Here is a 15369-nt window from a genome sequence, read left to right as displayed (position 1 = left end):
CTGCTGCCCCTGTTCCACCCAAGGCCATGGGGATGTATTCATAAACACTGTGACATAGCTCTCTGGAGGAGGGGTACAATCACAGGTCTTCTTTACTCCATATGCCCCTTTGAGACACAGCTGTTGGAATAGTACAGTAGCGTTATGAGGATACCTTAATACTACTAAGTCTTAGTTATACTGTGCTGATGAGTCACTTCATGAATTTTTCAGATTCTTGCTTCTGTCCCTTTTTCTTCATTCTGCCAGTTGGCAACCAAACCAAGGAAGATGAAACGCAACCAACCTTGTCATGTTCCTTCATGGAAAGAAGTTTGAAACAAACAAAAATAATGATTAAAATATAGTATTGGTATTATCTATGATGTTCATTTATCTGTAGGTTTTCCTTGTGTCCCTTTTCCGTATGTAATCAAGAATTAGCTTCTCTGTCACTGAATGCCTGTCTTTCCTGAAAACTTAAGAAACAGTTTTTTTCCTTTCATTTTTAGATGCCAGCTATTTTAGAAGGAAATAGAAATGACTGAAGATTAAACATTGATCATTTTTGTCAACTACTCCAGGAGCAGAGTCACTACTAAGTATAGTACCCAGATCAATCTATACAAATGATACATTAAAATTGTATAAATGGTGAAATTTTACATTCCAAAAGTTGTGATTACTTTCCTTCTAATTTCTTCCCATACACAGTCAAACATATTCTACTTCAATCTAAACAGATGAATACAGTGGCTTATTTTCCAAATATCTATTCTCATTTTCACAGAATCCCACTCCCATATTATCAGGCCTTCAATGATACAAAAATAGTCATGTATCTAATTTCAACTTTTTGTTCCCTTTTGCAGGACATCCTTTTTCTCTGCAGGCAGGTAGGCTCTTCCTACTACCAACCTAATTTAAAAGGACACTAATTTTGAAATCCTTTGGAATTAAACCCCAAATGAAAAGAGAAGACTGGTCTTTTGAGATATAATTCTTATAATTTACACCTTAACATAGTTTTGAAGAATTAGTTCCAAATTTAAACAAAAGAACCAGAGGTAGCTTATTTTGTGAGATGTATCAGAAAATAAATGAACATAACATCCATATTATCCTTTTGATAAATCCCAGAGCCAGGATGGAGGTGTAACTATTGAATCAAAAATATACCTTGAGTGAAAGGGAAGAAATTAACCACAAGATTACCACGGGGATAAGAAAGACAGTTTGGGGAATATAATCAATAATGTTGTAAAGATTATGTAGGATGTCAGATGGGCACTTGTCTTATTAGGGAGACCACTTCATGGATTGTGTAGCTGCCTGGCCACTGCAGTGTACACCTGAAGCTGCAGCTGAATAATATTGTATGTTAACTATAATTTAATATAAATATAGTCACAGGATGTGGAGTACAGCATAAGGAATAGAGTCAATGGAATTGTAACAGCCATATACGATTTCAGAAGGGTAGTAGATTGGGAGAAGGAAGTTATCACTTTGTGGGGGGTGTAAATGTCTATTACATTGTTTTGTACACCTGAAACTAATAAAAATAAAACTTACAATTAGGGAAAAAAAGGGAAGAAATTTTTATCTCACTGTAATAGTTTTGCACTTAAATTAGTCAGGTAAATACAAGAGGAAAATATATAGAGAATATATATCTGGCCCTGAAGGAAGTACTGATTAAATTAAAGCTATTATTATTGTTATATTTGTTGAGGAATTCTATAAGACAGGTCTTATATGAATTTAAAATATAAAATTTGTTAATTTCTCAAATTCAAAATGTTGCAATAAAATTTAAGACAAACCATCAGAAATGCACAGTGAATTTGCAGGCATAACAGTGTTTTGTTTCAGAAAATTAAGCATTAAAAACTTTGGAAGTGCACAAGTTTTAAAAAGAGACATTGTTATTATTATTATCAGTTTCATAGGATCCTCTAGGGAAAGTTAAAATATAATAGGAGAAAAACAAATATTAAGATAAAGATGACTAATGCAGCATTTGGAATCTGCACACAAAGGTGATGAAAATGTTGGAATGGAAGGATTAACAAGTTGTTTATAACAGGGCTGTGTGCCTCCGTGCTACATTTGACGTGTGTATTATTAGAAATGTATGATCGTTTACCTACAAGCCATCTCAGAATGAGTATAAGCCAGTCCTTCTTTCAATAAACATTTAGTGACTTTAATAAATGATGTGACAGCCTCTGTGTTAGATGCCAAGGATACAAAGAAAAATCAGGCAAATATCACCAAGGACTACATAATCTATTGGGGGAGAACAGACAGATAAACTTGGGTCTAGAATGGTAGAGGCGTAACTGCCCATGGTGCTCTAGAAGCATAGATGAAATGGCCCTGGGCTGTGTGGGAAAACCTTGGGGAAGATTTTACAGAAATGATGACACCTGAGCCAGATCATTGTAGTTGACAAGATATTCTGCACATGGATAGAAGAGGACAGCAGGACAGCAACAGCACACTCAGAGCGTGGAGGCCTGAGATACCGTTACAGTCCCTGAACCACAAGTGATGTCTAAAACCCATGTTCTTCCTGTGGCAGGAATGAAGACGATCATGAATAGCATTATATGCCATGTTAAGAAATTTGAACTCCATCATTATAAGAAGGTCTGAAGGATTTTAAGTACAGGAACGATGTGGTCAGATATACATTTTTGAAAGATCACCCTAATGATATAAAGGGTAGGTTGATGGTGAGTGATGCTAGAATCAGAGTACCAGTAAAATACTGCTACGAGAAAAACTGACGCGTAGGACAAAAATAGTGGTGGAAATAAAGAGAAAGATAGGGATACAGAGTGATTTTAAGGGTGAAGTGAAAACGATTTCGGAATTTGTTAGCTATGGGAGTGAAGAGAGAGGCACCTAGGAAGCCTCGCAGGGTTCTGGGTGGGTGGTGGTCATCTTAACCGAAGGAGACAATACACGAGGGACAGCTGCTTTGCTGGGAAAGATATGCTGAGTGTGAGGTTGCTGCGAAACATCGGAAGACATTTAGTAAGTCGTTAAATATATGATGAGAAGGAGCCCGTGGTTTGGGAAGGACCTAAAGATAAAGGAGAGAGTATGGATCGAGGTCTCAGAGGAGGTAAGAGGGACTAGGTTCCACAGCACAGCACAGGAACAGGGACACCTCTTCCTCTGAGACCAGAAGAAAGGAAATCAGGACAGGCATGTTCAGGGCAACTGTGAGCTGTGATGTGCTATGCTGAGGGAACTCATGGCTGAAAGCTTCACCCTTCTTACAGCAGGAGGGGAGAGGCGAAGGTTTAAGCAGCCCAGCTTCCGCCGGCACAGAGCAAACTTTGGCTCTCACCACAGGATATTACAAGGAGGTACAAGTTCCTCTCCACCTCACAATTTCTCCATTTTTATCTACTTTCTTCCCCTTCCCTCCATTCCCTTGTTCCCTTGATTCTGGTTTCATCTTTTTGAGGACTTGCTTCATCAATAATTTTTATTCTCTCACATCTTTAGTTTATAATTCTTTACTGAATTCTTACCATAGCCTAAAAAAAAGAGAAATCCTTCCTGAACTCTCTTCTCTTCTAAAGCTATCATGGTTCCTGTCTTTTCACTCACTATTATATCTTATGAAAGATTGTTCTTTCCAATTTACAAAGCACTTTCACATATTATCTTAATCAAGTGGCTATCTCAACTCATAGTGTTTCTGATAAATATTTTTCCATAGCAGCAGTCTCAATAGGCCACTCGTTTTTAAAGGCTGTATAATATTTCATGGAATACACACACACACACACACACACACACACACACACACACACACACACACACGGGGTTCAAAAAAAATGTATATAAGTGGACACTTTTGTCAACATTGTTCAAGCGGTAGTTCGCCATAATCAGAAGTGTCTAGACGCTGATGGTAACCATTTTGAGCACCTGTTGTAATTGCAGAAGTCAAACATGACTTGTATTCATCTTTTGTTATCAGTATATATTGAGTATTATAATTTTAATGTTTTTTTCCTTTTTAAAAATGTGTATACATTTTTGGCACCCTCTGTACATATAATTTATTTAATTATCTTTTATTTAATTATAGTTTATTCAAGTTTTTACTTTGTAGTCCAGTATTCACTGTTTTACATGCTCTAGCTCCAAACTACTTGTGTGCCCTGCCCCAAGTTGTTTCCTTTTCCGAGAATGCCCTTCCCTGTCCTAACTAAACTAAACTTCCTCCCTTCTCCACCTTCACCACCTAGTTCCTCATATTTAAAACATTTATATCCTTCAAATCCTAATTTAAATGTCTCCCTCTTCATTATCTCCTCTATTTTTATCTATGACTTTCTAATGGCACCTTCTTCCCTAAATTATAGCACTTGAGAGATAGTATACTACAGCAAAAAGAGCATTCAACTTGGCATCATATGATTTAGGTTCAAGACCTGGATCCTGCGTACTAGCTATTGTGAGAAACTGAGTTTGTATTCACACTATTTTAAGAACAATTATAGGACTATGTTAATATTCATGTAAAAATGTAAATATTTTGTACATTGTATCTTTCTTTAAAAGATTATAACATTAGCCTATAAAAATACAACTCCTGCTTTAAGTGAGTGACATACATAATTCAAATCTAGCAGATACAGTCTGAAATATACAAAAGACTTTGGGAGGTATTATCGTATGAATTCATGATTTTACCTCACTCGAGTAAGTTGTGAAACTGAACAAAGATCTTCCTGTATTTAGCAAGGCCACTCTTTCATGAAGAACAATTAGAAAATATATATATTTTTAATTTAGAGCATGACATGGTGGACATTCAACAACACTGTAATACAGTTGGGAATTCTTATAGTAAATGGGGCCAGGATCAAAGGAGATGTCATGAACAGAGAATTTTCAAGATTTCACAGTACTACTCCACTGATGCATTCCTCCACTTCAGTTTGGACTACAGAATTTGAACATCCCTAATCAAAGTGCTTTGGTACTGGAAGAATAGTGTTTAAAAAAACCTCAGTTTTTCCCCTCCTGTGTCCCTCCTTTGCTTTCACACTACTACTAGATTCACAACACTTCACACCAGATTTGTGGTGGCGTTTCCCCCACAAAGCAATTCTCTGCAACACCAGCTGGGTGTTCTACAGTTTAACTCAATTCTAACCCAATCTACCTGGAGGAAACATCAGATCTCACAGATCAAGGGCTCAGTCCCACAAAACTGCCCTCACCCCACTTCTGAAGCCAATCTTAAGTCTAAGTTGTCACCTGTGCTTCTGACCAATTGGCTATGAATCAGAGCTTCCCAACTACCCCCTCCACGGGTTCAATTAATTTGCTAGCATTGCTCACAGAACAACCAAATGAAGAGGTATGCAGGATGAGGTCTGGGGGGTCCTGAGCAGGAGCATCTGTCACCCTCCCAGTACTTGGATATGCGCACCACTCTGGAAGCTCTCTGAATCCCATACTTTTGGGATTTTATGGGGGCTTTGTCACATAGGCATGCTTGATCATTAACTCCATTTCCAGATTCTTTCCCCTCCCTGGAGAATGTAGTGTGGGGTTGAAAATTCAAGCCTCTAATGATGGCTTGGTCTTTCGGGTGACCAGCCCCTATTCAGGAGCCCACCCAGAGTCGCCTCATCAGAACTAAAGATGCTGCTAGTGCTCTTATCACTTAGGAATTTACGAGGGTTTCTGTGCCAGGAACTGGGACGTGTATACACACACATACACATACATATGCACAATACATATATATATATATTTTTTTTTCTATTATCTCACAAATAGGTATACAAACTACAGTACATAAACACATGAGGAATTACTACAATTAATAGATTTTTTATATACTCTTCCCTTTATTAAGGTATGATTAACATACTGTAAAATTCACCTATTTTTAGTGTTCAAATCAATGCTTTTTAGTAAATTTATAATCATATAATAGTCACATCTAGTTTTAGACTATTTCCATCACCTCCACCCAAAAATTTCCTCTATACTATACTATGGTACTCACATTACTGTACACTAAGCCTGTTTCATAAGAAATCCATCACTCTAGTAAACAGAGTGATCTCCAGGCCTTCTCATAGAACATACAACGGTGAGTTTTCCAGCCTTAGGTACTATATCCATTCTAATAAGTCCACATTTAGGGGCCTGGCCGAGAAAAGGAGGGTCCCATGAGGTGGAAGAAAACTAGGAGAGTGTGGTTGTCATTGAGCCTAGAGCAACAAGTGCTAAAGGAGCGGGTAAGGAAGGAGGGCTTAGATTTAACAAGATGGAGATGGTTTAGGGTCAGAGGTGAAAATAAAAAGCCCAGTTGGAACAGGTAGAGAAGAAAATTAAGAAGGGAGCTTGTGAAGTTTTACTGTGTCAGAGGGCAGAAAAAGGAAGCTGTTTCAGAAAGGGAAAAGGACCTTGGGGAATTTTGCTTTTTAAGATGGGTAATATTATAGTATATTTTTTTGTTGAATGGGAGAAGTAGAAATTTATGAAGTGTTAGAGAAGAAAGGGCTATTTTCAGAATCACATTTTGAGTAGGAGATGGAATCCAAACCACAAATGACGGATGGCCTTTGACAGGCCTGGAAACATTTTTTATTGTAACAGCAAGAAGGGCAGAGCATGAGTGTACAGATGGAGGTAAGTTTAAGTTGTTGGTGAGGGATCAGGTGCTTGTGATTTTGTCTGTTATTTTCAAGGAAAGATGAGCTGGGGAGAGGTGGTGGGAGGTCTATGCTTTACCAAGAAAGACGGCCAGGAATCATGCTCTAGGAGGGTGGGAAGGAAGGCAGGCCCTCCTTGTCAGTGAGGATTTGGGTTGGGGAGCTAGGATTCCTTTGAAAGCCTTTCTTAGTTTATGTTTCTTTTCCCCATCATGTTCCCTTTTCATATAGATCACAAAAGAAATTTTTGTTTTCAGAGGTAAAGCATAGTATGCAAAACCTAGTCCTTTCTTCTGCCCTTGCTAGATAAAAGAACACTCAAGTCTTTGCTTGCATATAATAAACATAACTTGTTTTTTCTTTTGCTTGGTATTTTTTCATTTCTTATTAAGTCTACAGTTGAAATTGGGCTGTGGAGGAAAGATGTCACTTGTAATAATACAACAAATTCAACAAATATTTTCTGAGTTACCACTGGGTGTCAGGTGCTGTTCTATTGTATAACATTGACTCAAAGGCACAAAGATCCCTGGCCTCAAGATGTTGACAGGAGACAGGCAGGAGACATATAAACTATATATTATGTTAGAAAATAACAAGTGCTATGAAAAAAAAGGAGATTAAAGAGAAAGGAATGGAGAGAGAGTGTGGGGGAGAGGAGGTAGGAAGGCTGTAATTTTAAATTGGGAGGTGAGGGTAAGCCTCACTGACAAGTGACAGTTGAGCGAAGGTTTAAAGGACATGAGGAAGTTCCTTAGCTGCACAGTTACCCAAGGGAGTACAACAGGACAAAAAGTGGTGTTATTAAGCATATTTGCTAATGATAATGAGGGAAATCTTAAATAATCAAAGGGAAAGAGGGCTCTGCTTTTACAAATTCTAAGTGAATAAAGTAACAAAAACGGAGAGTCAACTGCAGGTTTGCCTAAGCATAGAACAAGAACAACCAGGATGTGGTATATCCCAGGAGAACTATTATCTTCAAGGAAATAGGTGCATAGGTGAGAGTGAGAGAACATGGGAGGTATTTGGAAGGACCTAAATAAATTAGTAGATGTAAAGATTGGAACCAACTAAGGGGGAGAGCTCTTGGGTGGGCACCAAAGGAAAGCTGCTTGTTACAGGGTGAATGTAGATCACAATAATGCAGAATTTGTGAGAACTAAAATCAGGGTGAGAATTTTACTTTCCTGATCCAGAGGCTACTGCGTTTTATACCAATTGGACAATCACACAGGTTTCTGTTTTCTGTATGTATGTTTTTATTTTCCCTAAGTTCATCCCATCAGTCACATCCAGAGTAGTTACACTTTTATTTGTCCCTGCTGCACCTTTAGTAGCTGGTTGTCTAAAATTCAAGTCCCCAAATAAAATCCATTAGTGATCATTTAACAACAACATTGCAGTAAAAGTCCTAGTTTAAGCCTAAACTGGACTGTCCTCACAGGTTCAACTATGTCTAAACATGTCTTGAGAACTGGAGAGACAGAACTACTAGGAATCTCTTTAACATAAGGAATGAGCATCTTCTCTGCCAGAAAATCAGTCTTCTGAAAGGAAAAGAGAGTCAGTGAGAGACTCTTGGTCCAGTAACAGAGAGAAGTGATTTTTAGTACAGCAGGATGTTTGTATCTTTTTTAATAGTCCATACCGGTTTCTTTCTGGTACAAGGAGAGGGCAGCAAGTTAAATAGAAGGATATGTTTGTCAAAGAACCTGTGAGACTCAGGAACTAAGCTGGTCTGATTTGAAACTCATGAAACAGAAAGTGCCTCAAAGTTGGGGAGTTTCTTCCTATGCTGGTAGAGTACTCAACAAGGTTCAGACATATCAAAGTGGGGTCAGCAGTCCTGGTGGCTTTGGCATAGAGTATCCGCTTTGTTAGCTGTGCATAGGATTGGGGGCAGCAGCAAAGTGGGAGGATGCCTTTTTAGGGAGTCGCTCCACTTCCGCCTGGTGCCTTGGGGGCAGCGGGGGGTGGCATTGGTGTCCTGGCATAGTGAGTGGAGCAGAGTTGGTTTAGCCCAGCCCTGTCAGGTTGTGACTTTAGCAGAGAGAATTAGTGGCAGCAGCAGCCACAAGTTGCCTTGACAGGGGCCACAGGGCAATGAGGCCTTGAGCAGAGCCAGTGCAGGAGTAGAAGAGCAGATGTCCTAGGCAGTGGGCATGGTGTCTGGAATCAGACTGTTAGGTTCAAGTCTTGCCATCTGCCTGCCATTAACTAGCTTTTAAGCCTTGGGTAAATTACTAACCTTTTTGTGTCTCAGTTTTCGTCTTAGTAAATCATATCTGGCTCATAGGGATTTTTAGAGATTAAATTAGTTTATACATGAAAGCACAGTTGTCAGGGACTGATTTGCAGTAGGAAATCCACAATAAGGGATAGCTTATTTGTTTCATCATCTAATGACATGTCACACTGGTCCAGTCCAACAGTACCTGGTGTTCAGATTAATTGCACGAAATACCAGATTACTGGCAGCAACCCCTAAAAAGTCCGTACTGTATGATAAGGAAACTGAAGGGTACTGTACAGCTTTTGCTGCCGCTATATTTGCCAAATACTTTCTATATGCCTGGCACTGTTCTAGTGATGTATAACTGGAATGTCACCTAAGTATTTAAGAACTGTCACTATGGGTGGAGGATGTGGGCAGATAGAGAACAAGAGTTACCACTGTGTATTTTTTCTGCTTTTTGGCGTTTTGAAAACAATTATCTGTTCTATATTTTTGTTTTTCAATACCACATACAGTCCATAATCCTTATATCCCTATTATTCAAAATCATACAAAGAATTTATCGCGCCAGGCACCAGGCAGATCGTCATTCAAATAAAGTAACCATTAACGAAGCTAATTAATTGGAGGGGAACGGGCAGGGCGGAGCAAGCGTCAAGCCGCAAGTTGCCAGCCCGCCCAAAGGCGGGAGACAGACTCTCGCGGGAATCTCAGGGTCCCGGGCAACCGGCCACGTGACTCCCCGGGCCGCCCGCGCACCCCGCAGCTGGCAGACAAATCGCAGCCACGTTGATGGCCTTCCTCGGCAAAAGGAGGGGGCGTGACAAATGTCCGTGCGTAGTACGTGCCCCGCCTTCCCCCCCGGAGCCCGGATGAAGAGTAACGCCATTACCGCCGGAGCTGCCGAGAGCATTCGTGGACGGGGACTGGGTATCGGACGGGTCGCGCCATGAGACTCCTCCCCCGCCTGCTTCTGCTTCTCTTGCTCGTATTCCCCGCCACTCTCTTGCTCCGAGGCAGCCCAGGAGGTGAGGCGAGGGCAGTGGGTGACGGGGCTCGGCCGGGAAGGAGACGCCAGCGACCGCAAGTTTGCAGCTGGAGGCGGCGGCGGCGGCGGCTCCTGGGCTCGGCGTCCACCTCGCTGTCCTCCTGTCACCTCCTCTCCGTCTCCCGGATGGTAGTAGGGGGCCGCAGGGCGCGAGGCGAGGAGCCCCCTCCCCCGGGGCCTCCGCCCCTTCCACGCGGAGTGCGGGGCTGTGCCGGGCGACCTTGCTAGGTGGCCGCCCGAGGACTTGGGCTTGCCCGCCTGGCCCCGGACCCGCGCCCGCAACTGTTGCCGGAGCTGGTGGGTCCTCGGCTCGAGGGAGGAGGCGAGGGGGCAGTTGGCACGGCTGCGCCCAGAGCTCGCCGCAGCCCTTTATTTCTTCTGGCTGCCTCCAGCGCCGCTCCACCCCCATTCCCTCGGCTCTGAGCTGACGTGTCTTTAGTTTCCACGTTAGGAGCCTACCTTCATTCATTTGCTGAAACCTTTGTTTTCTAAACACCTAAACTCTCAGTGCACGTTTTTTTCTGGTCATCTTCCCCTTTATCAGCACCTGGTCCCTGTGTGTTGCCAGGAGTCTTGATTTCAGAACAATTCCCCATCCTTGCCTCCATTGTCCACTCCTATACTCCCCAGGCGGACTGAAGAATTCCTGTGGGATGTCTGTTGTGCCTCTTTTTTCCTCTCTTTTTTTCAACCATTTTTTGTTTCGTGGAATTATCATGTCATGAAAAAATACAGTCTGATTTGAGTGTTTTGGTTTTTTTTAAAATTGAGGTTTATTACTTCCAACAGTTAACGTGGTACGAAAATAACTTAAATAGCAGAACGTTAAAAATGTGGTGACTTGGCTTCTTACCCTGATTCTGTTATGTAGCAAAATGTAGTCTGACTAAAGGATCATTAGAATCCTTTGATTCTATAAGTTTTAGCGATCTGTGTGGCAAAATGAATGATAATGACAGCTTTCCACGAGTTGTTTTGCAAAGAAAAGTTAAGTGACTGGTTTCTATTTAGTGGATAGAAAACCCAAGTGTGAAAATTAACCAAAACTATTCATGAATTCATTTGCAGGTTGAAGGATTCTTTTCCTTAACCAGTGGCTTGCTGGTTCGTTCTCACTTGGTTTTTTAAAGAAAATTTGCTAATTCTGCTTGTATAGAATCCAGGCTATATTTTTTCAGATTTTAAAACGTTTTCTTTTTTTAAGAAACATCAGTATGTAAACTGAACTGATTTTCTTTAATTTTTTTTGTGAGGAATGGTCTTTTCTTTCAAAAGATGTTTTCTCAAATTTTTACAATTGAAAACTATTAGATTTTATAGGCACAAAATTGTTATTGGCTAGCATTAAAATGAATTGTTTAATAGCCACTGAAACAGGGTTAAAAGCCGTTATGTCTTAGTCCTGAAATTTAAGTACAACTTTAAGTTACGTCAGACAGATATTTTTCTTACTGGTTTTTGAAATGACTTGTAAGTTATGAATGCACTATTTTAGTCTTTGTTCAGCAAGAAATAGAAGCTGTTTTTCAGTTCATAATGTGTGATTTAATGTTCTTGAATATTTTGCATAAATCTTTACAGCCAGTAAGAACTCAAGGAACTAGAAAAGACTTAAAATGCATGATCCTTAATATATACTGTTTCTCTTGGGTATTGCAGCATATGCATGTTTCCTTTCCCACATTTTTCTCTACTGAATTGCCACATCATCATTCTTTCTGAGAAATGTTGGAAGAGTTGCTAGAACTTTGAAATTTCTTTTGAGGGTCTTGCCTGAAATGGATTTAATGTGACTTATTTAGAGTACTTTTACCTACAAATTATGATTTATAACTTCTTGGCATTACACTTACTCGTAACTTTTATTTTGATATTAAGTGTAGGGGAAATAAAACATCTTAAAACATGTTTGAAGTCATATGCAAAAAGAAAAGCATGCTTTTTTCTCTGCTATCAACCCTGAAGTTACCAATAAAGATTTTTTACTGAACAGTGTGTTTTACACAGCTAGTTTTTATCTTGGATGCCATACAAATACTTTGTTCCTTGAAATTACATGCTGTCAAGTTCTAAGCTTTGAGCTGTAGTCAACTCTAATAACAATGTTTCTTGCCTAGATATTGAGATTGCTGTTTCCCCTTAGACCTGAGTTTTTTGGTGGTTTTATTTTATTTTATATGGTTAATGACAGGATTAAATTTTGGAATTTCTTACTTTTCAAACACTTATTTTCCTTAATTTTTAACAAATTTTTAACAAAATTTCTTGTAGTTCTTTATTTGGACTTCAAGGCATCTTTAGTTTCAGGAGTTCATTTTTTTCAACTGTTAGGTGCTTTTTAAAATTAGACAGCATTTCCCATTAAAATTAAACTGCAGTTGTTTAATTTTAATAAAATTAAAATAAAATCATGTGAATATTCTTAGATTAATTGTAGTTTGACATTATTCAAGAGCACTGGGTGATGGAATTATTCCAGGGGGGAATTTTCTTTCACTACTCTTGAGATTAAAAAACATCAGTATTCCAGGATAGCTAACTGCTTGTTTTATGTTTTATTGTTAGGCGCAGTAGCAGTGGCTCAAGATCTTACAGAAGATGAAGAAACAGTGGAAGATTCAATAATTGAAGATGAAGATGATGAAGCAGAGGTGGAAGAAGATGAACCCACAGATTTGGTTAGTTTATGTATGGTTAAATGCATGTACATAATATGTCTAGAATTTGTCCTTTTCATAGAGAAATTTGGTATTAAAATTCTTGATTTTAGAGGTTTGTTACTGTGATCAGTGTGGATTAAAGTTTGGAGACTAAGGACCAGTTCTTGGGGATGGATCCTAAGTATTTTCTGGAACAGGGAAGGGAGATCACATGGACATGACTCTGTAAGGGTAACAGTATAGTGGATTGCACTGGACCATTTATTGATAGATCTGGATGCACACTACTTAGCTTTCTGACCTTGGGTAACTTGTCTCTCTGGGTCTCAGTTTCCTCTTTCTTTTTTCTTTCCTTCAATAAGCAAATATTTATTATTGAGCCCCTTGTGTGTGCCAGGCACTGTTGTGGATGCTTGGGTGAACAAACCAGGTATTTTCTCCGCTGTCATGGAGTTCAGGTTCTTGAGGCAGTGTCTATGTGAAGAGTAAAGGGCTGAGAGAAGATTTCTTAGAAGTCGTCCAGCTCTGATACTTTTATTATAAAATTGTAGTATGACAGTAAGAACATTGAGCTAGAATAAAAGTTATTGCAGCATGCTTCTAGCTAATTTCATTTCCTCTCTTGGACTACTGTCATCTCTGTATCCTACACAGATATATTTTTTTCTTTCTCTTATGCCACACTTGAACCTGGAAACTTGTGATTCTAGATTTTGCCTTTTTTTTTTGAGATTAAACCAAGTCCCTATTTTTCTGTGTGTCACCATAAAAATAATTAGCCTCACATATAGGTTTCTGCTCCTGTTTTGACTTAGCCTCATTTTTATGGAGTATGCTTTTCAACTAAGCTAATCTGCTTGCTATTTTGTTGATGTGTAAGTTATCATTTTTATGCTTCTGCACATACTCGTACTGTTTCACTTGACTAGAACACCCTGACTAATTTTTGTACTTTTCTAATTCCCCATCCTTCAGGAAACCTGTACTGATTACTGTGTGTCAAGCCTTTCATGTGTATGAGTACCCATACTTCTAGGGTTTATATTAGGTCTGTGCAACTTTAACTAGTTCAATAAATTCCTCCATCTTTAGACTTGACTGTTCTAAAAGTGCCATTTATGGTAAGATAACTTTGAGTGAACAATGGAAGGGAATCCATCCAGAAATTGAGGATTAGAGATGGTATTTAGGCTCTGAAACCTGGGCATGTACAGAAATTTTGTCATAGATTATATTGTTAAAACTGCCTTTCTGAAATTCTTGGGCTGTCTAGCACTGGAATGTACTTGTTGTGGAGGAAGAGAGTAGAGAAGAAAACTGTTAGATCTTTGTTACATTTACACTTTAGCCAGGACTTTCTCTGCCTTGATTGTCTCTCTTACCCTCCACTCCTTACCCTGGCCAGTTAGTACAGAAGCATTAGTAGCCTTTGCTGTGATGCCCTCCTCAAATCAGGAAATGGTTAGGGAATGTTGAAGCAGGAAGACAGGGAAAGTGTTTCCTTCCTTGGGACTAGACCATACCAGCAGTGGTAGACTTGTGTGGGACTGTGGAAGCTAAAAAGGATACGCCTCTAGGGCCAGAGGTGCTACAAAAGTTACCTCCAGAGCTTAGGGCCCTACAACGTCTCACATTGTTGTTCCCCAAGATTTACATTATCAACTTATATACAGCTGCCTTTAGGCACCAAGGAATTAGGGTATATGGAAGGATCCTTTGCCACTGGGCCTGTGTCTGGAGTCGGGACAGAAAGGACATTTTCCTAAGATTGGAGATACCAGCAGGTTTAGATGCAAGTTACTGGTTTAAAATTTTTTGGTGCAAATTTTTTTTTAAGTCACCTTGGGCTTGTCTATCCCTTTGGTTATTCTTTAGTCTCTAAAGCTATGGGTTGCAATGTAGCTTGCAATTCTTCTCTGAAAGTATTTTTAACAGAACTGATGGCAATTTTCGTTTTGGTTTTTATTAAAACAAGCCCTATAGTAGTAACACTAGCTAACATAAAAATGTTAGTATTATTTAAAATAAATAATGATTCAAATGGATCAGAATTTAAAAGATGCAAGGTGTATAGTGAAAAGTTTCTCTTGCACGCCTGTCCTCCAGCTGCTGAGGTCATCTCCTAAGATTGACCGGTTTCTTGACTCTCCTGGAGATAGTCTGTAATAGCTGAAATATTTTAGAGAAGGACCATGTAGCAGGTACTGGCAATATACATATCACACACACACACACACACACACACACACACACACACACACACGTATATGGCTTATGAATTCGCTATAACGGGTAGGCAAACTGCAGCTTGCGAGCCACATGCAGCTGTTTGGGTACGATCCGTCTCAAAAGTTTGCCGACCCTGGAAGAGCCAATCCTGTCCGTTACAACAATTTAAAAATTATTTGAGAGCCATAATATATTTTTACATAATTACCATTATGTGAATAATAGCCTTTAAAAATTTTATAAAAATACTATGAGTTTTATTTTCAATTTTACTTGAAAGTCACATGTACATACCCAAAGAGCTGCATGTGGCTCGCGAGCCACAGTTTGCTGACCCCTGGCAGCTATTCCGTCTCAAAAGTTTGCCGACCCCTAAGCTATAAGATAGCTATTTACTTTTACTTACATATACTTCCGGTTCTTCACAACTAGCATTCCAAACATTTACCACTTTGAAACTCCGAAATCAGTCCTTCAGTCTTAGCAACAACATTGCCTTCAGTGTCA

General features: G+C 39.5%; 1 protein-coding gene across 3 annotated transcripts in view; it reads left to right on the top strand.

The window, feature by feature from the left end:
• Nucleotides 1-9773: 9773 nt before the first annotated feature.
• Nucleotides 9774-15369, top strand: part of SSR1 (signal sequence receptor subunit 1) — a 38503-nt gene continuing 32907 nt past the window's right edge. For 2 of the 3 annotated variants that reach the window (XM_019666550.1, XM_019666551.1), the window contains exons 1-2: nucleotides 9775-9953; nucleotides 12539-12651. In XM_019666550.1, coding sequence (XP_019522095.1) covers nucleotides 9875-9953; nucleotides 12539-12651 — 192 coding nt within the window. In that variant the 5' untranslated portion in view covers nucleotides 9775-9874. Of the gene's footprint in view, nucleotides 9954-12538; nucleotides 12652-15369 lie in introns of all 3 variants that reach the window. The other variant, XM_019666549.1, reaches the window with a different exon arrangement.

This window comes from Hipposideros armiger, unplaced genomic scaffold, assembly GCF_001890085.2.
Source record: "Hipposideros armiger isolate ML-2016 unplaced genomic scaffold, ASM189008v1 scaffold_474, whole genome shotgun sequence".
Lineage (NCBI taxonomy): Eukaryota > Metazoa > Chordata > Mammalia > Chiroptera > Hipposideridae > Hipposideros > Hipposideros armiger.
Note: the sequence above shows the minus strand (reverse complement) of the source record. Positions and strands in the feature narration are given on the sequence as shown.